Raw genomic sequence first — 22,256 nt, 5'->3', positions numbered from 1 at the left:
CACTGCTTTGGTTACGGAGCACACATTTCCATTTTCTAAATATAATATTAGACTTTGGTAAAGGGGGGAGAAAAAGAGATCCCCTTGGTGCTGAGTGGAAAATGGGCTGAAGGGAGCTGAGAGGTGGTGGCATTGTCCCAGAGAGTGGAGATGCTCTGGCTCCCCAATTAATGAGGAGGTGGCTCTTGAGCCTGGAGACTGCAGTGGGGAGGGCAGCTGGGCAGATGGTGCTTGTGGGGCCAGGGAGGGGAGAGGACAAGGAGGAGGGGAGGAATGGGTTCAGAGCTGGGGAACTGGATAAGGAGGTCGGGCCGAGGCCTGTGAGATGCTTGGATGCAGCCCCTGCGAGGGGTGCAGCCTGGGGAGCCCCGGCTCCCTGCTCTGTCCGATGGGCCCAGCGCACACACCTGCCAGTCCCCAGTGAGCACCACTGGGCTGACGAAAGCCCTGGGAACAGTCTGAGCTTGAGGAGAGACGGGGAGGGAGCACGCAGTGTGCCGGGTGTGCCCCAAAGGCCAGGCTTAGGAGCCCAGGGACAGGGGGGTGAGCTGGGCCACACAGACTTGACAGCCAGAGGAGCAGGAGCCAGGTGGTGGGGGCGGGGCAGGTCAGCCGGGAGACCCCAGGGGAGGCAGGCAGCAGGTGGGGCTGGGTGGGGGGTAGGTGCACTCTGACCTGGGAGTCCCCAGCACGCTGGTGGTCCCCAAGGCCCCCAAGGCAGGGGGTCAGGGTGTGGGGTGGTTGTTATCTCAGCCAGGGAGAGAGAGGGCGTGACAAGAGGGGAAGCCTGCGGCCCAGCCAGAGGAGCCCCCACTTCAGGGTTGTGACACGGCAACCCTGTGATCCCTGTAGCAAATAACTGCCAAGTGGCCTGGAAGGCCAAGCTCCTGGAAAGGGGCTGCATCTCGTACCTCCAATAATGTGTCTCTTTGCTCCAGGCCTTAGGGACACTTTTTGCCCTTTGGGGATCTTGGGGTGCCGGATGATGAGCTACAGGGAGACACTCCCCTTCCAGCAAGCTCCCTCCCGGCCCTGAAGCGTCTGGAAGCCACTCCTCTGCTGCCACCAAGTGGCCGTGATGAGCTGGAAACCCGGGAGCCCTAGACCGGGGCCTTGCTCACCTCCTCTGGGTGCAGCCCAGGCCGGCTCACTTTCCGCAGAAAGGCCCTCGGCCTCCCAGCCAGCGGGCAGGAAGCCTCCCTCCCTCTGCAGGTGCCCTCTCCCTCATGGGGCGGCTGTCCTTCCTCACCTGTCGCCCCGTGCTCCTCGTCCAGCCCCAGCCCGGCCGTGATGCCGATGTGCTCCTGGAGGCCTGACGGCATGGCAGCCAGCCGGCTGCGTGGAGGAGGCCCGCACCCCTCCAGCATTAACGCGGCCCACGCCCAGGGGCCCTGCAGCCCCGCAGCCTGCCTCTGGCTGCAGTCGTCCCACGCCTCTAGGCGCCTTGGCAGGTTTAATGGCGCCCCATCCACCCTGCCGCCTGCCACCCAGCACTCCACCGGGCCCTCGGCGCTCCCTCCTTGGCCACCATCTGGCAGGCCAGTCTCCATGGGGGTTTGCCTGGCCTCCCCAGCCTGGCCATGTTGGTGCCATCTGCTGCCCAGACTCACTCAGCCACTCTCAAGCCAGAGAGGAGCTGTCCCGTCCCCTGGGCCCTTCTGCCAAGGCCATCTCTGGCGCTCACAGGAGTGGCCCATTGCTCGGCCTCGGGGACTCTCCCGCCATGGCAGCCACTGTGGGGCCTTCACTGTACCCTTCTTTGGACTTTTGCCTGTGTTCCACCACTAGAAGGCCAGGCCTTGCCCCACCCATGTGCAGCCATTCTGGACAGTTCCATCTGACCCCCAACCCCAGTCTAGCCTGGTTGATGCCTCTGTAAATGAGCCGACTTGGACCAGAAGATGGCCGCTGCAGTTCTGTTTACACCTGCGACTCGAGCTTTGAGTGGCTCAACAAATGTTTCTGCTAGGAACGAGGAGAAGCCTGCAGGGCTCCTCGGCCTGGGGACCAGGCAGGAAGGGCTCCCTGGGCTGTGCGGCCGGGAGTGGCTTCACACCCTACACCCCTCCGTCCGGGCAAGTGGCTGAGGTAGAAGGGGAGGGCGGGCGGGTCATGATGGTGGGGAAAGGGCCTTGGCCAGGCTCTGGGAGTTGGGGAACGCCACCGTCTTGGGTCTGTGCGCACTCCGGCGGGAGCCCCGGCCTTCCGGCAGCTTCACACGGCCCCAGCAACTGGGCAGAAAAGTTTAGAGCTGCCACTGTCGACACCTCCCCGGAAGTAACGAGGGGACACCCACCACCCCAGGAGCAGCACGGAACACCAGCCAGCAGCCCGCAGCCGTGTGGGGTGTTGCGGGGTGTGGTGAACGGCTCCATCCCGAAGGGGAAGGCCATCAGGTCTACACAAGGGCAACACAACTTTGTGACTCGGCTTTGCTGCGTGGACACAGCCCTCCTCCGCTCTGTGCCTCAGATTTTCCCTGGCCTGATAAAGGGAGAGGCCTGGCCCCTGTGTCCGTGGGGGTGGCTGTGCCACCCTCAGCAGCGCCTTCTCCTCTTGCTCTCCCAAGCTGCTCCTCCCATCACCTACATTTGCCAGGCCTGTATCTCTGGCTGGAAGTCTCTCCCCTCCCCTCTGTCACCATCCATTTCCTCCCAGGCCAGCCTCCATGTGTCCCCACTCTGCATGCAGTGGCCCCTACCTCCTTGGAATGTGGGGACGTGCCATCACTGATAACCTGTGGCTGGCGTTCAGATGTGCCAAGCACCGACTTATGAATCAAGGGTCTTTGGTCCTTGATCCAATGTGTGAATGCCTGTCTCCCGAACGAGAGCCCAGAAGCTTCTCCTCCATTGTGTCAGCACCCCCCAGGACAGCTAGTTTACATACGTGTTTTCAGGCTAATTGGCAGGATCAAAGTGGCCCTGACTCTAACATGAGGTAGGCACCGCTGGAAAGGTCCTGGGAGCAGAGAGATGGTCCCTCCATGTCTCTGGCAACCTGCACCTCCTGTGCCTTGCACACTCCCTCTGGGACCTGGTGTCCTACAGCCCTGGCAAGCTCTCCCTCCCTCAAGGATCTCCCACCTTTAAGAACCAACAACTCTCTCCATTGCTCCTTCACTCTACTCCCTGTCCAGCTTCTGCCCTGTTTCTCTGTTCGCCCTTCAGAAAAGCTCTTGATAAGGTTGTCCATGTGCTGGCTCCTTCCCCGCCGTCCCACAGAATCTGTGAGGTCAAGGTCTCCAGTGACCTCTCAATGTCGAGGGCCCACTGCAGCCAGGATTGGGCTAAGCCACCCTCGTGCTTCAGCCACATGGCCCTCTCAGTTTCCCCTCTCTGCCTAGCCCATTCCTTCAAGTCTCCTTGGCAGGGTCCTCCTGCCTCTGCTCAGGCATGCCCACTCCAAGACATCACTCATGTAAAGCTGCTTCTGGACTCTCTCTCCTGCCAGGACCTCTGCTCTGAGCTCTCCTACCCACTTGACATCTCCATGGGGACGTCCTAAACCTCACTCAGCCCCAACCAAACCCTCAACCAAGAACTTCCCAGCCTGGTGATGGCAGTGCCACCTGCCCGCCTCTCCAAACCACAGCCCTGGGAGCTGTGCCCGGCTCTTCCCTCTCCCTCGTCACCTGCTCCAGTCCATCAGTCCTGGGGGTGTCGAGGTTCTAACTGCCACCCCCTCTCACCTGGTGGAGGCAGAGCCTGAGCCAGGGCTGGAGGCCAGCGGGAGGGGGCCTTCCAGCGGGCAGGTCAGAGCCTCCATGTAGGAGCAAGGGCGAGAGGATGAGGGGGCTGAAGTGCACCAAGGAGGGTGTGATCTGGGGTGCGGTGCCCACACTCACCCTTCCAGACTCCTCCAGCAGGTGGCAGTTCGCTCTACCTATAACTCTAGCAGGAAGTGGTGTGGCAGCCAGGAAGGAGGGAGAAAGGGTTGGGTCTCTCCTTGCAGTGACACGCCCCTCCACCCATCCCAACAACCCAGCCGCTCAGAGAAGTGGGTGGTTACCTCGGGTCGCACAGGGTCCTCGATGCCCACGACAGCTATGCAGGTGAGGTCGCCCACCACCTCATTCTCATTGTCCCAGTCAGGCTCCTGGGCAGCAGAGAAGTCGCGGTAGGCGATGCAGATGGTGCGGAGGCCGTCGCAAGCCATCGGCTCAATGATCTTCTTCACCATGTCGTCCCGGTCCCGAGGGCGGAAGCTGCGCAGTTCTCCGTTGCTGTTTAAGATGTTGGTGCACCTGGGGCAGGGACAGAACACGAGGAGCAGGTGCCATGAGGCCAGGGGAGCCGGCAGGCCGAGAGTCTTGGCGGGGATCAGCCTGAGCCCTCCATCCGACAAGGCAGACAGGCTTCTCCAAGGAGGGAGGCGCTCTACTTTTGCAGGGCCTGAGAGTGTACCCCCCAATTCATGCTCTCCCCACAACCTCAGAATGTGACCTTATTTGGAAATAGGGTTGCTGCAAAGTTAAGATGAGGTCATACTGGATGAGGGTGGGGCCTTGATCCAACAACTGGTGTCCTTATAAAAAGAGAAGAGTACACACAAAGACTCACAGGGACAAGGCCATGTGACAACAGAGGCAGAGCCTGGAGTGAGGCAGCTACCCACCAAGGAAGGCCAAGGGTGCCGGTGACCGCCAGAAGCTGGAGACAGCGGCGATCCTCCCCTGGAGGCTCTGTGGGGAGCCAGGCCCTGTCTACACCTGGATCTCAGACTTCTGGCCTCCAGAACTGGGAGAAACTAGATTTCTGTTGTTTTAAGCCATCAGGTTTATGGTACTTGGTTCCGGCAGGCCTAGGAGCTGGAGGCTCATAGACTGGTCTAAGAGAGCCAAGCAGGAGGCCGGAGCACAGCTCCATCACAGCTCCACCGGTGTTCGATGGGCGCTGGGGCACATCACACTTGTGACACTGGGCTTCAGGGCAAGAGTGTGGAACATCAACATAAACTGAGTGCCACAGAGTGGGGCCACGACAAGGCAGAAACTGTGGCATGGGCTCTGATGACCCTGGAAGCTTCTCAGAAGGGCCAGGGTGGGGCAGGCTGCAGGATTCAGGTGTGGAAGAGGAAAGAGCAAAGGGACCAAGGGCCCTAGAGGCAGGCGAGGTGGAAGGGTGGGGAGGGTCTCCAAACAGACTGGTGAGGAAGGAGAGAAGGAGCCGGCTGCAGAGCTCAGGGTGGGCAGTGAGGATGAAGCAAAAGCCGGCACGGACCCCGGCCTTTCTGGGGATTCACCCATGCAATTCTCACAACACTCTCAGGAGGTAAGTATTCCTGCCATTGCCATGCTACAGTGGGAGACTGAGGCCTGGGGTGGGGAGTAAGGGGGTCACGTTCACACAGTCAGCAAAGAGCAGGGGCCAGCCCGGTGGCGTAGTGGTTAAGTTTGGGCACTCCACTTTGGCAGCCCAGGGTTTGTGGCTTCGGATCCTGGGTGTGGACCTACATACCGCTCATCAAGCCATGCTGAGGCAGCATCCCTCATACAAAACAGAGGAAGATGGGCAGAGATGTTAGCTCAGAGACAAGCGAAAAACAGGAGGATTGGCAACAGATGTTAGCTTTGGGCCAGTCTTCCTCACCAGAAATAAAAAATTGCAGAGCTGGGGCTGGAGCCCAGTGCCCAACTACAGAAACTGGGCTCTTAGCCATGGTACCCACCAGAGGAGAGGCATAGAAAGAGGTGGGGGCCTCCAAGTCCAGCCGCCACATCTGCCGGGAGCCAGTGGGACGGCTTCAGGGAGCAGGTGGCCTTTGCACCAGGCTGGGGAGGCTGTGCCTGGACAGAGTTTGAGAGGGGAGCATTCTGGGTGGCGCAGCAGTCAGTAGAGGCCAGGACACAGCCAGGTGGGGGCGCACTCAGCCGTCCTGGGAGGCAGGGAGCCTCGGATGGCCTGCTGAGGACTCTGTCCTGAAGGCCCTGGAAGGCCAGCTATGAGCTCAGAGGCACAATCAGGTCATGTCTCAGAAGGTGGCTCTGGAGGAAGTGAGGCGCCAGGTGGGCAGGGGAGGGCTGCTAGATACTGAGGAAGAGAGAGGCTGAGGCTGGGGGCAGGGCACTGAGAGGACTTGGGGCAGGGTACTTGGAGGCGGGGCTGCGTGCTCCCCGCTCAGCTTTTCTAACAGCTTTATTGAAACATAATTCACACACCACACAATTCACTCATTTAAAATGTCCAATCCAGTGGCTTTTAGTATATCCAGAGTTGTGCGACCATCCCCACAGCCAGCTTCAGAACATTTTCATCACCTCTAAAAGAAACCCCGCACAAACAAGAAGAGAAAAAAACATTTGTGCATCCAAGGACGAATCAAGAGACTGAAAAGACAGCCCATGGAATGGGAGGGAATCTGCAGTCAGATCTGTGTCGAGGATCTAGTCTCTAGAACGTACAGAGAGCTCTCGTGGCCGACAGCAAACAGCTGCCTCGGATCAAAGGGCTGGACTAGACGCCTCTCCAAAGAAGACACACAAAGGGCCAAGGAGCACAGGAAAGGTGCCAACCCCACCGGCCATCAGGAAATGACATCAAAACCAGCACAAGATCCTACCTCACATCCACTAGGATGGCTGGAATCATAATAAGAAGAAGAAAAAAACCAGAAAATAACACGTTGGTGAGGATGAGGAGAAGCCAGACCCCTCCTGCACTGGTGGGAACAGCAAATGGTGCAGCCCCACAGAAAGCAGGCCGGCGCCTCCCCCCAGAGTCAGACGCAGAGTTCCCCTTTGACCCAGCAGTTCCACTCCAAGGACTAGACCCAAGAGAAGTGAAAGCAGTGTTCAAACAAAAACCTGTACGCTCATATTCACAGCAGCATTCTTCATAATAGCCCAAAGGTGGAAACAGCCCAGCTGTCCATCAGCATGTGACTGGATAAACGAAGTGTGGTGTATCCATCCGATGGAAGGTTATTCCGCCATAAAAAGGGGTGAAGTTCTGCCACATGCTACACTGTGGATGGACCTTGGAAACATTATGCTGAGAGAAAGGAGCCAGACACAAAAGGCCGTAGATCACATGATTCCATTCCTATGAAAGGTCCAGAAGACGCAAATCCGTGGAGACAGAAAAGAGATGAGGGGCTGCCAGGGGCTGGGGGGTGGGGATCTGGGGGAGAGACTGCTTAATGGGTATGGGGCTTCCTCCGGGGGTGATGAAACGTTCTGGAACTAGACAGTGGCGGTGGCACAACACTGTGAATGCACTTAACGACACTGAACTGCGCACTTTAAGGTGACGAAAATGGCCAATTTGACGCTATGTCTGTTTTACCACAATAATAAAACCAGAGACCCCACGCTCCTTAGCTGCCTCCGCCACGGGCAGCCACTCACTTTTTCAGCAGGATCTCCGAGGCGCCCTTGCTGAAGAGGCGGAAGCCGCCGTCGGGCGTGCGGATGACTGTGCTCATGGACTTGCGGACTGAGTTGAAGGTGTACACTTTGTAAAGCTTATCTTCCGGAATCTGCTCTCGCACAGGCTGGAAGTCCCGCTTCAGGTCCAGGACGAAGCCCAGCAGGGCACACTCCGTCTTGTTGCCCACTTGGCGTGGGAGAGCCCCTTCCTTCTCTGGAGGCTGTGAGGTGAGGAGAATCAGCACGGTGTGAGGGCCAAGTCCTCCCACCTTGCTGCTCCCAGGGACCCAGCCTGGCTGCAGCCACGACATCTTTAGGGCATGGTGGCAGGGAGCCAAGGAGGGCCTCCACTGTGGACTAGGTGGGCAGGTTTCCCACCATTCACTGGGCTTGGAAGGGGCTTCCAGAACCCGCGGGCCCTGCCCAGCAGCCAGGGTGGGACTACTGGGTCCAGAGATGAGGAAGAGGGTGTTCAGCACCCCAGAGACCATCATAGCTCTGGTTAAACGGTTTTCCGAGAGCTAGCCAGCCCCTGGCGACAGCTCCCATTGCACCCCTCATCAGGCCCTGCCCTCGCCCACCCTCGCTGGGTCCAGCCTGCCACCCACTCTCAGCTCACTAGTATTTTGGTGGTGTAGGCACTGTTGATGGAGATGGCGTGGACCAGGAGGTCGAGGATCTTGGGTGTCAGGGCGCTGGGGGCTGGAATCTCCTTGTAGTGAGTGTCCCCGAGGTAGGACTGGACCACGGTCATACGGTTGGTGGTGAGTGTGCCCGTCTTGTCCGAGCAGATGGCCGTGGCATTGCCCATGGTCTCGCAGGCGTCCAGGTGGCGGACCAGGTTGTTGTCCCTCATCATTTTCTGTAAAGGGCAAGGCAGGGGCTTGGGTAGCCAGTTGTCCTTGGGAGGTTGGCCCAGGGGGTGGGGGAGCAAGAGGTTGTCAACACAACATCATGTATGACTCTGCTTTGCCCGACCAGCTTTCCATGTGGCACTAACAGCCCAGGGGCCTCAGTTGGCAGGCACACACCGTCACCGCTGGGCTGCCAGCAGTGCCCAAAGACTCAGCTCAGAGTGGCTACAGAGCGGTGGTGAGGCCTGGGTAGTGGGCCTGTAAGATGTAAGGACTCTTATCAGACACACCGATTGGTTGACTCTGGGCGGCCACTCTCCCCAGAGCTCACCCTGGGTCTCCATGCTGCCTAGGACAACCCCCCACCCACAGCCCCTCTCATGGCCCTGCAGCGCCCCCACTCCCCCCCAACAGCCATGCCCTGAATACTGTCTCCAAGGTCCTCCGTCCTCCTCTGATCATCCTTCCTCTCCGCCCCTATCTCTGCAAGTGGCACCAGCACCCTTAGCTCCCTGGGCCCTCCGTGTCCCCCGCTTTCATCCTGCAGATGCCAGGTCTCTCCCACCGCCTGCCTGGTTTCTGGCTCCTCTCATCGTGGCCAGAAAGCCGGGCAGCGAAGGATGTCTGCGTTCAGCTCTTGGTCCCTGCTCAGGCTCCCTGCTCTTCCCCTGAGTGATCCCAAACTTTCTCTAGTCCCCACTGCGTCCAAGTTGCTTAACGGCTTCGCACCCCAGTTTCTGGGTCTGTATCCTGGTATCAAGGGATTCTTATTCCTATTGTGTTTATTATTATTACCTTGACAGAGTAAGCTAAGGAGATGGTGACAGCAAGAGGGAGGCCCTCCGGGACAGCCACGACCAGCACAGTGACACCGATGATGAAGAACTTCACGAAGTACTGCACATAGACTGGCGTGCACTCCGCAAGCCACACCCGGCCGTCGACGACGAAGGTCTCAATCACAAAGTAGAGGACCAGGATGATGACGGTGATGGCAGACATCACCAGCCCTGCCCAGCCACAACAGAGGCCATAGGGGGTGGGGGCAGGAAGTGGGGTCGGCAGGGGCGAGGGAAGGAGAGAGCAGGAGGGAAGAGGAGATAAGGGATGCTGCAGCTGGCACCAGCTCGAGCCTGCGTTGGGTGAGGCCTCCCGGAGGGCTGGGAATCCATGCTCACTGGAGAGGGGCTGGACTCTGATGGCCACCATCGGCCCCTGGGCTGTCCCCTTGCCGCCTGGCACATCCCTTTCCCACTTGCTCTCCAAGGCTCGGTCTTACGTCCAGGAGCCCGTACCCTCCGTGCCCATCGGGGGCCCCCACCTGCTTTCCCGATCTGCACAGCCAGTTTGGTGAGCTTGCCCTGAAGGACGGATTTCTCCTTCTTGGGCACGGTGGCTTTCTTCTTCTCCCGCTCTTCCATCTCCCCGCCCTCCGCGCTCTTCAGAGGCTGCATTTCCATGGCAACCGCCCCATCCTGCTTCTTAGCTGCATAAGAGGAACCCCATGGCCAAGGTTAGGGCCCAGTGGCTGGGGTCACAGCTACAAGGGGCCTTCAGAGGGAAAGACATGCCACACCATACAAGAGGACACGGGGTTCAGGGGGTTTCTCTGATTTCCAAGTGTCACACGGCATGGAGGCTAGCTCCTCTCCCTCCTCTCTCCTTGTCAGCCCAGTCCCTCCTGAGGCAGGTGGGTGGGCCGCTCCAGTGCTGTCCTGGGCAGGACAGAGAAGGTTCTCTTGGGGCCTTGCAGGGGAAGGAAGGACAGACACAAGCACGAGTAACTTGGACACACAGACAGGGGGGCCAACCCCAAATCTCAATACCTGAGAGCAGAGGCCTGAGGCCCAAGGAATGTTCCAGAACCCTGAGCTGACTCATTGGCCCACTGGTGTCCAAGACACCTCTCCACTCCCCTCAGGGAGGCCCAGGAGGCCCTGCACTCTCCTCCCCTGCTCCCTACTCAGGCTGTCTCTTCTCCCACCGACCCCTTGGTTGGGCCCCTTGTCCATCGGGGCCTAGCTCACCTGAGCCCGTGCCCTGGCCACCTCCTGCTGCAGCTGGAAGGGGCTGCTCTGGGCAAACCTCAGGCCTCTCTCCTTGTGGAGCCTTCCTGCCTCCTCTCTGGAACAGGTGGCCCCCCCGGCTCCTCACGCTGCCCCTGACAGGAGGGTGGGGGGTCCCCCACCCTGCCTTTACAACCTCTGTCACTTTATACATTCTGGCCTGCAATGTCTTCAATTGTACTGCCCCACGTAAGCCTGTTCTTCTCCCACCTGGAGGGGGCACTCGCCCCCGCCACTCGTCCTTTTCCCTCACTGCTCTTGTCCCCACCCAATGGGGCTCTTGGTTCTCCTGACACCACCTCTGCACGGCTCCCGCCACCTCGCTGCATTAGCTGTTTCCTCTTCCTTCCAGTCTTCCCACCCATCCCTTGTCCCCTCGACTGTCTGAGGCCACTCACCAATGGCTTCTTCTTTCCAGGGGCCTCAGGCCAGAGGCCTTGGCCTCAGCGACACTTATGGCCCCACCCAGCTGGGCCACTCTAGCCTCATGCCCCACCAACTGCCACTCCCTGCCCCAGCCTGGGGCCCTAGTCACTGGGCTGTCCCGTGCCCCAAATGCCCTCCCCATTCCAGCTATCCTTGAGCTCTGGTTTGCTTGTCTGATCCCATCTCGTCCTGGGTCTCTGAGTTCCATGCTGCACTTGAGTTTTGCCCCTGGGCCGCATCTCTGGACCGTGACCTTCCTGAGGGCCAGGACCAGGCTTTATCCACCTTTCAATCCTCAGATCCTATGACTGCCTGCTGACAAGCCTTCAGCCCGGCCACAGAGCGTCGGCACCACCAGGCATCCAGGCCGAGAGCGGAACAGGCGGCGGCCCCTCGGACGGCCACCCAGCCACCTTGCCTCTAAGGCCCAGCAGAAAGGCAGCTGAACTGGGAAACCCACGGGCCTGATAGGTCTTGGGCGAGTCACCCTCTCAGTTTCCTCTCCAGGATGCTTGCTCACAGGTGATCTTTGTGCACACCCGGCGGGGTCTGCAGATGGGCCGCCCCGTCCCACTCACCTGGTCTCTAGGTGCTGCTCCTGCAATGAGGTGGGCACCCACCCCCCCCCGTGCCATGCCCTCCCTACCCCACCCTGAGTGCAGGGCTCGCATTACCTTTGGTCTGGCTACTCTCCATCGCCCCATCCTGCTGCTTGCCTACAATGGAAGAGGAACGACAGACACGGAGACTTGAGAACATCCACGTGGCCCTGGCACACACACACACACACACACGCACAGGACAGTGGGGTATAGACAGTGCAGCCAGCGAGCACAGGGGACGGGGAGGTGGGAAGAGGAGGGCCCTGTACTCCCCAGGCTCACACAACGCCCTCTCACCACCTCCCGACATGTGGGCGCCTTGACCCAGTCCTCCACTGAAGCCCCAGAGCCAGCTCTGGATGGACCCTGGGTCACATGCAGCTGGCAGTGGGGCTTTCCACCAGGGCTGCCAACACAGGGAGTTATTGCTGCCAGGTGTCCGGTCCCAGCTGTGCCGCCTTGAGAAGGGCCTCTAGTGGAAACATGCGTTGCCCCCAGAACCAGCAGGGAGGTATACCTAGATGGTTCCTAACCTCTGGTGGCCTAGAGATTAGCCTCCTCTGCAGTGTGGCCAGCAGTTAGCTCTGTGTGTGATTTAGAGGAATCTGCCGGGCTTGGGGCACCAGGCTGAGTGCTGGGCACCTCGCAGCACTGCGGGGACGGGCAGGGGTAGGGACAGGTGGGGCACCAGGTGGACCCGTATGGGGACTCATTCATGAAAGTGCTCTACAACCACAAGGACCATAGCTGAGTGTCAGGGACTGCAGCAGTGACTGGCTTCCCAAGGCCAAGGTAAACAGCGCTGGTGGCGCTTCTGGTTTCCAAGGTAAGGAAGGACTGCCACTTGGGGAGGGCCCAGGAGACCTGACAAGCAAGGGGACCACAGCAGTGAGCCCGGCACTGTGCTCAGGCTCAGGCTCTGCACCCTAGCCCCTCCTGCCTCACCTTCCCCAGAGCATCATGGGTGGGACGTCAGTTTGAGGGGCTTTCTCGGGGGCCACACTTGTGCTGGCCTCAAATCCAGAGATGACTGACAGGGGGCAGGAGGGGTTTGTGGACTGGCCTGTCAGCCACCACCCAATAGCTCATGTCACTAGGGATCCAGGAACACAAACAGGGTGCCAGGTGACTACCAGGTAGTGGGGTCTGGTCTGGGGGTCCTGGGGGGAGGGAGAGGCCCTCTGCAGGGCGAGGTGCAGTGTGAGTCAGGCCCTCTCTGCCCAGGGCCGCTGTAGGGGTACGGGGGGTTATTCAAAGGTGAAGGAGACTTCTGGGGCGAGGGGAGACACCCAGAGACACAGAGTGACGATACAGTGCAATGAGGGGCTGTTGCCGGAAGCCCTGGGGCCCTGGGGGCCCAGAGGAAGGATGGACCCAGAGGACCCAGGCTGCAGACAGGGCCGGGGAGGCCTCTGGAGGAGGGAGAGAGGTTTGGGATGAGCATTATGGGAGGGGGAGAGACAGGAGCCAAGGGAGGGAGGAGGAGGGGAGCGAGGATGCCTCAAGGAGAAAGGTGATTAGGAGTCAAGGCCAAAAGGCAAGAAACAGGTTGGGGGGCAGCGGGTGGACAGGGAGTGTTGGACCCCCAGACGAGGTCAGGAGGAAGCAAGGGTGAGGGCCAGGGGGAGGCACCAGGTGTGGCCACCCTCCTGTCTCCACAGAGGCCCAGGCCTTGGGCTGAGACCTTGGCAAGGGGTTGAGGGTGCTGCTGTCCCCTCCCTGGAGGCTGGCCAGCTCCGCTCCCCCTCCAGAGCCCCCTCAGGGTTCCCCTCCTCCAGGAAGCTGGCTGGTGGAGATGCCCCTCTGACTCCTAAGTAGCACAGCCCGGGGGTGCTGTTGGGGAGAGGAGCTGGGGTGAGGGAGGGACCTGTGGGGGCTGGAGGAGTTTCATCGAGGTCTAAGAGGAGGAGCCTAGGACCAAGTCCTGAAGGAAGCCAACATTTAAGGGACCAAGCAGGAGGGGAGGAGCCTGGGAAGGAGTGTGGAAGGGGCACCTTGCCAACCAGCCAGCAGGGTGTCGATGGAAGGCCGCTAGGCAAAGTCAGCTGGGCCTCCCTGGAGAGAGGCATGGGGACTCTAGCCCAGCCCACGAGGCCCAGGGCCCGCCCACTAACCTGCTTACCAGCCTGTGGACCCCAGGGCACTCACTGTGGAGAGACCTGAGCTGAGCTCTGCAGGGAGGCAGGGCTGGGTGTGGCAAACGTGGCTGTGAGGGGTGGGCCTGGCCATCCAGGAGCAGGGAGGTGTCCGTGCAGAGAGGCCGGGCCCAGGCTGCCAGGATACAGGGCCCAAAGAAGCTTCTAGGCAATAGTGGCTCATCTATTTCTTCCCTCACTGCCTCTAGGAGCAGGGTGGCCCAGGGCCGGGGACACTAGCATATCTTTCCTTAATGCTGACCTGTGCCCATGTTGCTGGGACTGGGCAGACTGATCATGCCTGCTCGCTGGGCCCAGTGGCCTTGACTGACTGAGGTGGGGCCAGTGACTGCCAACCCTCTGTCCCCTGCCCAGCTCACCAGCCCCAGCATCTCATTGCCCCCGGAGGCCCCGGGTGCAGGCTTCCGGCCCACGTTCTCCCCACACGTGTGCGGTTTCTTTGTACTTCTTTCTAGTGGGCCCAGGTGGATTCTCTCAGAGGTGAGGCGCACATCTAGAAAACTCTGCTCCCCACCTGGTTTGACTGCAGAAGTGGCCTGAAGGGAGACCCAGGTCAGAACAAGGTGAGTGGTGAGCAGGTGCAGGCCTGAGTCACAGACGGGAGCAGGCTCCTGACCCTAGGCCCTGAGACAGCGTGCGGGGGCGCTGAGAGCAGCTCCACAGTCTTGTAAGCCCTGTTCTGAGGACTGGAGGGGACCCTGGCCATGCCTGGGGCTCACAGCAGTGGCAAGAGGAGGCAGCAGGGGGGCTGTGCGTCAGGCTGGCTATAGGGCTGGGCTCTCAGAAGACATCTGTCCCTCGACATTGCTTTCCCTTGGGTGAGGGCCCCCGCCCCATCCCAGCATCCTCTGGCCCCTGGGTGCCATGTTGGCCTGGGACCCTCAGCACCACCATGGGGGTTGAACACCCCCAAGGGTGGGCATGAGGCCCCCGGCACACACGACCCAAAGCCTTCAGGGAATAGCCATCCGAGGGGCGCTGCCTGTACACAGAACTGGGGGGCCCCAACCTGCTGGCTCTGGGGCAAAGACCCCAGAAGAGGGGTCCGCAAAAGGAATCAGAAGAGAGGGTATGGCCTCCCACCCCCGGAGCTGGAGCTGGAGCTGCATGGAAGGAGGGCCAGCCCCCATCGGCGCTGGGACTGGAGGTCAGCGTCACCTTACCCTTCTTATCCTTCTTCTCCTCCTCCTCTCCGCCTGCTCCGAGCAAGGTGAAGATGATGCCTGTCTGGGAGTTCACACCGACGGCCGTCACCACCATTCTTCCGGAACCTTCCATGACGTGAGTACCTGGCATAGCAACACAGAGAGACCGAGACAGAGATTCTCACCGCCAGGTGGGAGGCAGGCTCGGCACCTGCAGCCTGCCCCAGGAATCCCAGAAGCAGGCTCTCAGTGTCTGGAGGTCCCTGGAGGCTGTGTTGACCCTAAGCCTAGGCTGAAGCCTCATCTCCAGCTTGGAGGGGACCCGGAGGCCTGCACAGGAGCAGGTACTTGCCCAGAGGCAGGGGGTGAGCTGTTCACAGGGTCCGGAAGGGCCTCCAGCCCCTCTGTATTGTTCCACACTGCATTTGCCACTGGGATAAACATTGGGCTAAAGCAGAACCTTCTAGAAAGGGAACACTGCCCCCACTGGCTCTTTTTCAGGGTCTGGATTAGGGAGAAACAGACCCAGAGCCAGTCCCCACCTTGAGGTGGCCCTCCCAGGCTGAGAGGACCCATTTCCTTCCCCGGCAGCTGGAGCTGCCCCTGTCATGCCTCCCACTGGCCACTCTGGCCTTGTGGAGGGCAAAGTCTGCAGACTCTCTAACCAGAAGCGCTACTCAGGAGGGCCTTCATTGAGGGGGTTGCCAGGTCAAATGGCTTCCAAGGCTCCTCAGTGCTGGGCTGGTTCAGAGGGTGCTGGCCGGCTGGCCGCATCCTGGCATCCCCATGGGCTCCGCCGGCCAGGGCCTTTGAAGGCTCACCTGAGAGCAGCATGGGGTCTTTGTCGGCTGACTTGCGCACGTGGTCCGACTCGCCAGTCAGGGAGCTCTCATCGATCTTGAGGTCGTTGCCCTGGATGAGCACGCCGTCGGCAGGCAGCAGGTCTCCTAAGACCAGCAGGTGGCCAGAACCAGAGGCAATGGGCCCCGGCAGCCTTTCTTTCTGACGCCTCCCACCTCCCCCAAGGCAGGTCCCACTGGATGTGGGGCCCTCTTCCTTCAGTCTCCTCCTTTCCGGGGGGATCCACCCACCCTAGCCCTGTTATCCAGCTCCCAGGGAATGGGGACAACAGAAGCATCTTGCAGTGCTGGGGAAGCCTTCAACAGACTGTGGGGACAGCCTACTTCCTGGGGCTCTGCCTCCTGCCCATGCTCCCCACCTCCAGCCTCCCGCAGATGAGGACACACGTGCTCCTGGCGAGAAGGCCCACTCTCCCCCCGAGACGGGAGCTGAGCTTCCTTCGCAGGGTGGGTCACGATGGGCACACTCACCATACTTGACCTGGGCGATGTCGCCCACCACCAGTGCGGCCACAGGGACCTGGAGGAGCTGCCCATTGCGGATGACTGTGAACTTCTGCTCCTGCTCGATGCGGCTCTGCAGGCCCCGGAACTGCTTCTCCTTGCTCCAGTCATTGAAAGCTGTGACCAGCACCACGCAGACTACAGACAGCAGGATGGCGGCCCCCTCGATCCAACCGGCCTCAGCCTCGCCTTCATCTTCTGCCCCGGCTGACACATTCCCGCACGCTGCACCGACGACAGAAGGGAAGGACAGAGGTGGCAGAGGAGTCACTCCCACCGGCTCCTTCCTGCCACCGGGGTTGGGACATCCTGTGACCCTCCCTTGTCTCAGGTTCCACCCCTCCCCTCCTGCCAGCCCAACTGTGCTGCTGCCCTCATCCTGCCTCTTCCTGCCAGGTCCTCCCTCACCAGCCCTCGGGGCCCTGCCCCTCACCCTCACTCTCCTCTCCGGGTGGCGCATAGAACGAGAGGCCCAGGGAGACGATGGCAGCCACCTCTAGGATGATGAGGGTCACGTCCTGCAGGGCCTCCCACACCAGCTGCAGGAAGGTCTTGGGCTGCTTGGGAGGGATGAAGTTCTGCCCGTAGATCTGCCTGCGCTTCTCCAAGTCACTGGCATTGTCGGCCAGACCTGCGTGGTGTGGGGACGGAGAGCAGACGCACAGGAGGAGAGAATGGGAAAGGCTGGCCCCGCTCCCGCCCTGCGCGACCCTGCTCCATCCTCCCCTTCTCACCCTGCATGCCTGTGTCTCCCTCTAGACTGAAAGCTCCTAGAAGGTGGGGACTGCACGGGCCTGGCGCCCAGAGCCTTTCTGAAAACCCTGGGGACATGTATGTAGGAGTGCATGTGTGACCCCTCTAGCCACCTAGACAGCGTGGGCATGCGGCCACGCACCGGCGTGGAGCCCCTACCACGAGGAAGGGCTGGACCATCCTCCTGATACGCTTGGGGAGGTCTAGGGACTACAGCGGGTCCCTCTGAAGGGGGGATGTAAACGAAAGTGCTAATACCCAACGTGGGGGGAGGCCAGAGGGAACCCAGCTGGGCCAGGGATGGCCAAGTGTCACCCAGAGACAGAAGCAAAAGAGACCAGTGAAGGCTTTCTCAGGGTGTGCAGGGCCTGGCATGAGACTGGGATGCAGGCCAGGGGGAGGCATCCCACTCTCGGCTGTGCCCCGGGTAGCTGATCCCAACATGGGCCATGAGGGAGCAGGAGGTGCTTGTCCGATCCCACCAGGGTCCAGAGGAGGAAATTGAGGCCAGGAGGGAAAGGGCCCTGTGCTTGAGTTGGGGCTCTTGACTGCAGCTCAGGACCCCTCTGCTGCCCCATCCATCGGACCGCAGGTCAGGATGGTGGGAGCCTCACAGATGCTGAGCCACCAAGAGGCAGGCAAAGTCAAACCGTGTGTGCAGGACACAGAGCCTTTACTGTCCGACAGGCCCTGGCAGAGGGTTGGCCCAAGCAGCCCAGAGACCTTGTCAGTCTTGCTCACCCTGCTGAGAATGGGCCTGGCACCCATGGCATCCCAGAGACGCACAGGGACGAACCCCACCCTGAATTCTCACAGCTTGTCCTTCAGAGAGAGAAGCCTCCTTCCTAACCCCTTCCCTGGCCTCTGCTGCAGCGCCAACCCAGAGCCCTGAGCTGGGGGTCATGGCAAAGGGCAGGAACGGAACGTGGGTCCTCACCCTGTCCACAGGCCCCCACTGCCTCCTCCCGTCCTGTGGGGCTGCACATCTGGCAGCTGCTGAATGTCTATAAGGCTATGGAATTGTCAGTGGTTCATGCTGTTGCCACGGTGTCCTCAGGCTGCCAGGCAGAGGACAAGGAGGGTAAAGGGTGGAGAAGCCAGTCCCAGTGGGGGACCCCCTGTGGCCTGAGCAGCTCAGGCACTGTGATGTAGGGCTGCGGGGCTGAGAGGGGCCTGACCAATGGGAGGCCCCCTCCATTTCCCAGACAAGCTGCTGTGTGTGAGCGGGGAGGGAGGGTGGGCCTGGTCGACACGGGGGCTCAAGAATCAACACCCACAAAGGGGCTGGCTACCACATTTGAAAGCTGGGCTTTTACTTCTCCTTCTTGGGACAACCCACTTCCTACCCAGGCTTTCTGGGTCTATGCCTCTAGAGCATGAATCTCCTCAGGCCCACCATGCCTGGAGGTACCAGAAGCTTCCATATGGGACTGGCATCCAGGCCACTGCCTCCCAAGGCTGGATACCCACTTGGCCACCTTCCCCAGAGGCAGGCAGATGGGATGACAAAATCCCCTAGCCCTGCCCTCAGCCCTCAGGGTTCTGGTTCCTTCCAGGCCCATCTACAATGCTCCCCCGCTCCTCCCCCTGATGCTGCTGCGTACCCCAGCTTTTCCCGCGTCTCTGCCCCCAGTGTCCAGCCCCACACTGACACCTAGTGGACGGACAGCAGCTTACAGTTCCCAGCCCTGAGTAGCTGTGACTCTTGCTGCCTCCTGTGGGGGCAGGGGCAACCAGAAGGGCTCCAGGTCCCAGCCCATGGGCTGTGCCCAGCCAGCTTGGGAAGGCACACAAGACCAGGCCCAGACGACTCAAGAACAAGACAGCGCTAAGCGTGGTGCAGAAGGAGGCCGGGAGGCAGGAGAGTGAGTGTGCGCGGGGCAGGGAAAGATGGCTCCTGGGGAGGGGGGGCTGTCCCAGGTGGAAGGACGGATGAGCAAAAGCCCGCAGCCGGCACAGCTTTGGCATGTCCCCTGGGCTAGGCGATGACCACACGCTGTCCTCCCTATCCAGCAGAGCCGCAGCTGTCCCTGCCCTTCTCCCCCTGGCCTCATTGTGCCCGACCCAGTTGCAGCTCAAGTTTCTGGAGACGCAGCTTCCCAGTTGGGTGTCTGGGAGAAGCACAGGACCTCAGCTCCTAGGGACCGGGGGCCTAGCTGAGGGCGTGTGCCCTGCTCCTGACTGGGGCCTGTGCCCTTGAGTTACAGGAGCCATGGAAGGTGGGGTCAGTGCTAGGGAGGCGTTCAAACCCTGGGGCTCCAGGCACCTAGGGCCTCCAGTACCCCTGCCCTGGGAAAGGGCACTGATCTGGAGCCCCGAGAGGGACGAAGCCCCACCTCACCCTCTAAAGAGCCCAGTCCCCCTGGCAACCTGCCCGCCCCACTCCATACACCCAGCTTGTCCCCAAGGGTAGCTGGGCCCTCAGGGTCCCTTCCCCAGGAACTCGCTCCCTCCCTCCCTCCCTCCCTCAGCCTGTCCCTTGGCCTTGATTTGCCCTTGATGCTGCAGCAATGCTTCTCTTTCCCTCGCCCTAGACCAGCCTGAGGCCTTGGCCTTCCTGTGGACTCGGGGTCCTGACAGCTGCTGCCGCTGAAGCCCTCAGTGGGGAGCAGAAGGCAGCTGCAGCCCCTCTGGTTCTGAGCACACATTGGCCCAGCAGGCCTCCGAAGGCAGCCCAGGTCTGGGGTGCGGGGGCAGGGGCCGGCCGGTTGGCATGGACACAGATGGGCAGCCTGCCCAGAGCAGAGGCCAGATGCCATCGAAATTGGATTAGGACCACATTGTGTGGCTCTGGCTAATCTGCCCCTCCTTTCCATGACCGCCGGTGGATGCCAGACAGGGGAAGGGCCAGGGTCCCGCCAGCGGGCCTACCACTGAGCCTGGCCTAAGACTCAGCTTCCCTGGCTTCTGGAATCCTCTTGGATCAGTAGAAAGGCCAAGCCCATTGTTGTACTTACTGCCAGGAGAACACAAAGTCCCCTCCCCCAATACACCATGCACTTCCTCGGCCTCCCTGCCCTCCCCAAAGCACCACTCTGCTGGCACCCTCAAGTCTGTCCACCTTGCCAGGGGGTTGGTGTGAGGCCTGGGGGGCAGCTAAGCTGGCCCCTCCCACCAGCTCAGGCCACTGTGTCTGAGCAGGAGTCGGGGGCTCTGGGTGAGAACTCCAGGGCCGAGTCAGCAGGCACTCGAAGACCCCATGCTTGCTGTGGGGGCCAGAGTCACCCGCTCCTGGCATCCAGACCTGGAGGGCTCCCCGGGTCAGAGAGGGAGGATGGTCCTCGCAGTGCTCATTCTTCGGGATGCAGACGAGGCCTGGCTGGCTCCCTCTGTTGGGGCCGAGCCACCCACCTGGGCACCTGCCCTTCTCCATGCCTGCCCTCCACAGGGACCGGGTGAGCTCCGGAGCTGCTGTGGCAGAATCGGGCAGGTTCCCAGGGGCCTTGACATTTTAAATATTTAACAAGGCCTGACAGGCAGGGGAAGGAGCTGCCAGCTGAAGCCCATCTGCTTCCTTTTATCTGGGAGAGGCCAGAGCCCTTGTGGCTAAGTGGCCCTCCATCCCAGCCACCCCCACCCCAAATCCCGGGAGGGGGGGTGGGCAAGGAGGAGGGAAGGAGAGAGATCCTCTGGCCCCGAGCCAAGCCATCTGCCCCAGTGACATGCCATACCAGGCTGAGTCCCTTTAGAGCACAAAGTAAGAGAGATTCAGACAGCCCCCAAGTTCCTGACCTGGCCGGGTGGGCACCCTCTCACCCGGCCCTCAGGCCCACCTCCTCCCGAGTGGGCCGTCTCCACGGCCTGCTCCAGCCCATGCACCACCAGCAGACAGACGGGGCCAGGGAACAGGAGACTAGGGCAACAGCCAGGGCCCTGAGTGGATTTAGGTGTGACGGCTGAGACAGGAGCTGATATCAATCAGCGCTGGCCGGGAACAGGCCTGGCACTGGGCTGGGACAGCCCTAGCAACCCTGCCAGGGAGGGGCTGGCTGGGCCAGAAAATGCTCTGGCTCCTGGAATCTGGGGCCAAGCCTGGCTCCTGGTGGTCCCGGCATCCCAGCAGCCCCAGGAGGCGGGACCAGGGAAGGCTGGTGCAGGCCAGGGCAGAAGTTTGCCTCCAGAGCAGGGGAAAAAGGCTACAGGGCAGAGGCGGAGACCCAAGATGGCAGTGAGGCCTCCACCCCTAGAACCTCCTTGAGGACATGTCCCAGGCTCCCTAGAGGCTCCTGCAGCAGATCTCAAATCTACACTGCCTCAGGCTTGTGCCTCTTTGGGACAGCCTGCGGCCAGTGCCACCTCCACTGGGCACTCTGGGTGCTCCCTCCCAGGCCTCCCATCCCCGGGCCGTCCCCTCCGTTCCCAAGGAGAGGCCCCTGCGATGCAAGCCCTCAGAGGGCCTGCACCCTGTACCCCTTCTTCCTTTTCCCATCCCCCTTAACTGGACACAGGGCTGAGCACACAGGGACCCTGGCACACGCAGACAGGGGCCATGCCTTCCTCCTCCATCCACGGGAGGGCTGCCCCACCGATTTGTCGGAAGAACTTCTGGGCTATTGGTTTGAGGCCATCCCACCTGCAGGGGCTGTCTCCTTCCTTCCCCTTCTCTGTTGCTGGGTTTCTATTTAATACAAAGAGGAGACGAGACTGGGGAGCTGCTGATTATGGAGGTGTGGGTGCAGGGGTCAGGCCACAGCTCCTTGAGGACTCCAGGTTGCCCAGAGGGCGACCTCCTCACTCCACGCAGCGCGTCTCCCACTCAGGGGGCACTGGCTGCCCAGGGAGGGCACTGTCAGGGTCAGGAGTGCCCCCAGGAAGCTGCTGCAGTAGCCCCTAGTCTTTGCCGGGCCTGCCCTGGGGGTAGGGCCGTCTTCAGGAGTCCCTGGAAGGTCAGGTGGTGCATGGCCTGGAGTCCCCGGTGGGCAGCTCGGGCTGGCAGACTTACCCTCTGTGGGCGAGGTCTTCAGCCTCCTGCAGAGCCCGCTGACATCCCCATAGGCTTCCTGGACCTTCTGCAGCGCCTCGGCCCCTCGGAGCTCCATGAGGGAGCGCAGCTCAGCCAGTGTGCACCCAAAGCCGCCTGCATGGGGCGCTTCCCGTTGCTGCTGGGGCTTGGGGTGGAACTCAATGGAACTGTTGGCCATGTCGCCCATCCTGCCTGTTGCACTGGGAGGAGAGGGCGCTGGGCCGCCTCCCAGGCGCGGCCTCAGCTAGGGGCAGGTGGCTACCTGAGGTCCCAGTGCCGGGGTGAGGCGTGGCAGAGGCGACGGGGAAGAAGCTAAGCACAGATACCTGGGGAAAAGGAGGCAAGAAGAAGCCAGGGGAGCAGTTGAGATAAGACTGAACTCGCCTCTTCTAGAATATTCTCTGCAAATCTGTACTTAGTCTGAGCCATGACTGACTGAGAGCAAAATTCACCTCCCAGGCTGGGCCAGTGGCCCTCACCTGCTGCCAGGCCCACCTGCCAGGCCCAACCCTAGTCCTGCCCCCGTGAGCACCCAGGCCGGGAGGGCTCGCCTAGGTG

General features: G+C 61.1%; 1 protein-coding gene across 17 annotated transcripts in view; it reads right to left on the bottom strand.

Moving 5' to 3' along the window:
- Nucleotides 1–22,256, bottom strand: part of ATP2B3 (ATPase plasma membrane Ca2+ transporting 3) — a 71,768-nt gene that overhangs the window by 29,874 nt on the left and 19,638 nt on the right. For 9 of the 17 annotated variants that reach the window (XM_070258472.1, XM_070258466.1, XM_023634438.2 and 6 more), the window contains 11 exons: nucleotides 21,678–22,024; nucleotides 16,416–16,613; nucleotides 15,950–16,207; nucleotides 15,440–15,565; nucleotides 14,637–14,762; nucleotides 11,390–11,431; nucleotides 9,545–9,709; nucleotides 9,019–9,233; nucleotides 7,989–8,231; nucleotides 7,349–7,590; nucleotides 4,012–4,246 (listed from right to left, as the gene is read on the bottom strand). In XM_070258472.1, coding sequence (XP_070114573.1) covers nucleotides 4,012–4,246; nucleotides 7,349–7,590; nucleotides 7,989–8,231; nucleotides 9,019–9,233; nucleotides 9,545–9,709; nucleotides 11,390–11,431; nucleotides 14,637–14,762; nucleotides 15,440–15,565; nucleotides 15,950–16,207; nucleotides 16,416–16,613; nucleotides 21,678–21,885 — 2,058 coding nt within the window. In that variant the 5' untranslated portion in view covers nucleotides 21,886–22,024. The remainder of the gene's footprint in view (nucleotides 1–4,011; nucleotides 4,247–7,348; nucleotides 7,591–7,988; nucleotides 8,232–9,018; nucleotides 9,234–9,544; nucleotides 9,710–11,389; nucleotides 11,432–14,636; nucleotides 14,763–15,439; nucleotides 15,566–15,949; nucleotides 16,208–16,415; nucleotides 16,614–21,677; nucleotides 22,025–22,256) is intronic. The other 8 variants (XM_070258475.1, XM_023634440.2, XM_070258469.1 and 5 more) reach the window with 1 other exon arrangement.

This window comes from Equus caballus, chromosome X, assembly GCF_041296265.1.
Source record: "Equus caballus isolate H_3958 breed thoroughbred chromosome X, TB-T2T, whole genome shotgun sequence".
NCBI lineage: Eukaryota > Metazoa > Chordata > Mammalia > Perissodactyla > Equidae > Equus > Equus caballus.
The sequence above is the reverse complement of the archived record's forward strand: the minus strand, read 5'-3'. Positions and strand labels throughout refer to the sequence as shown.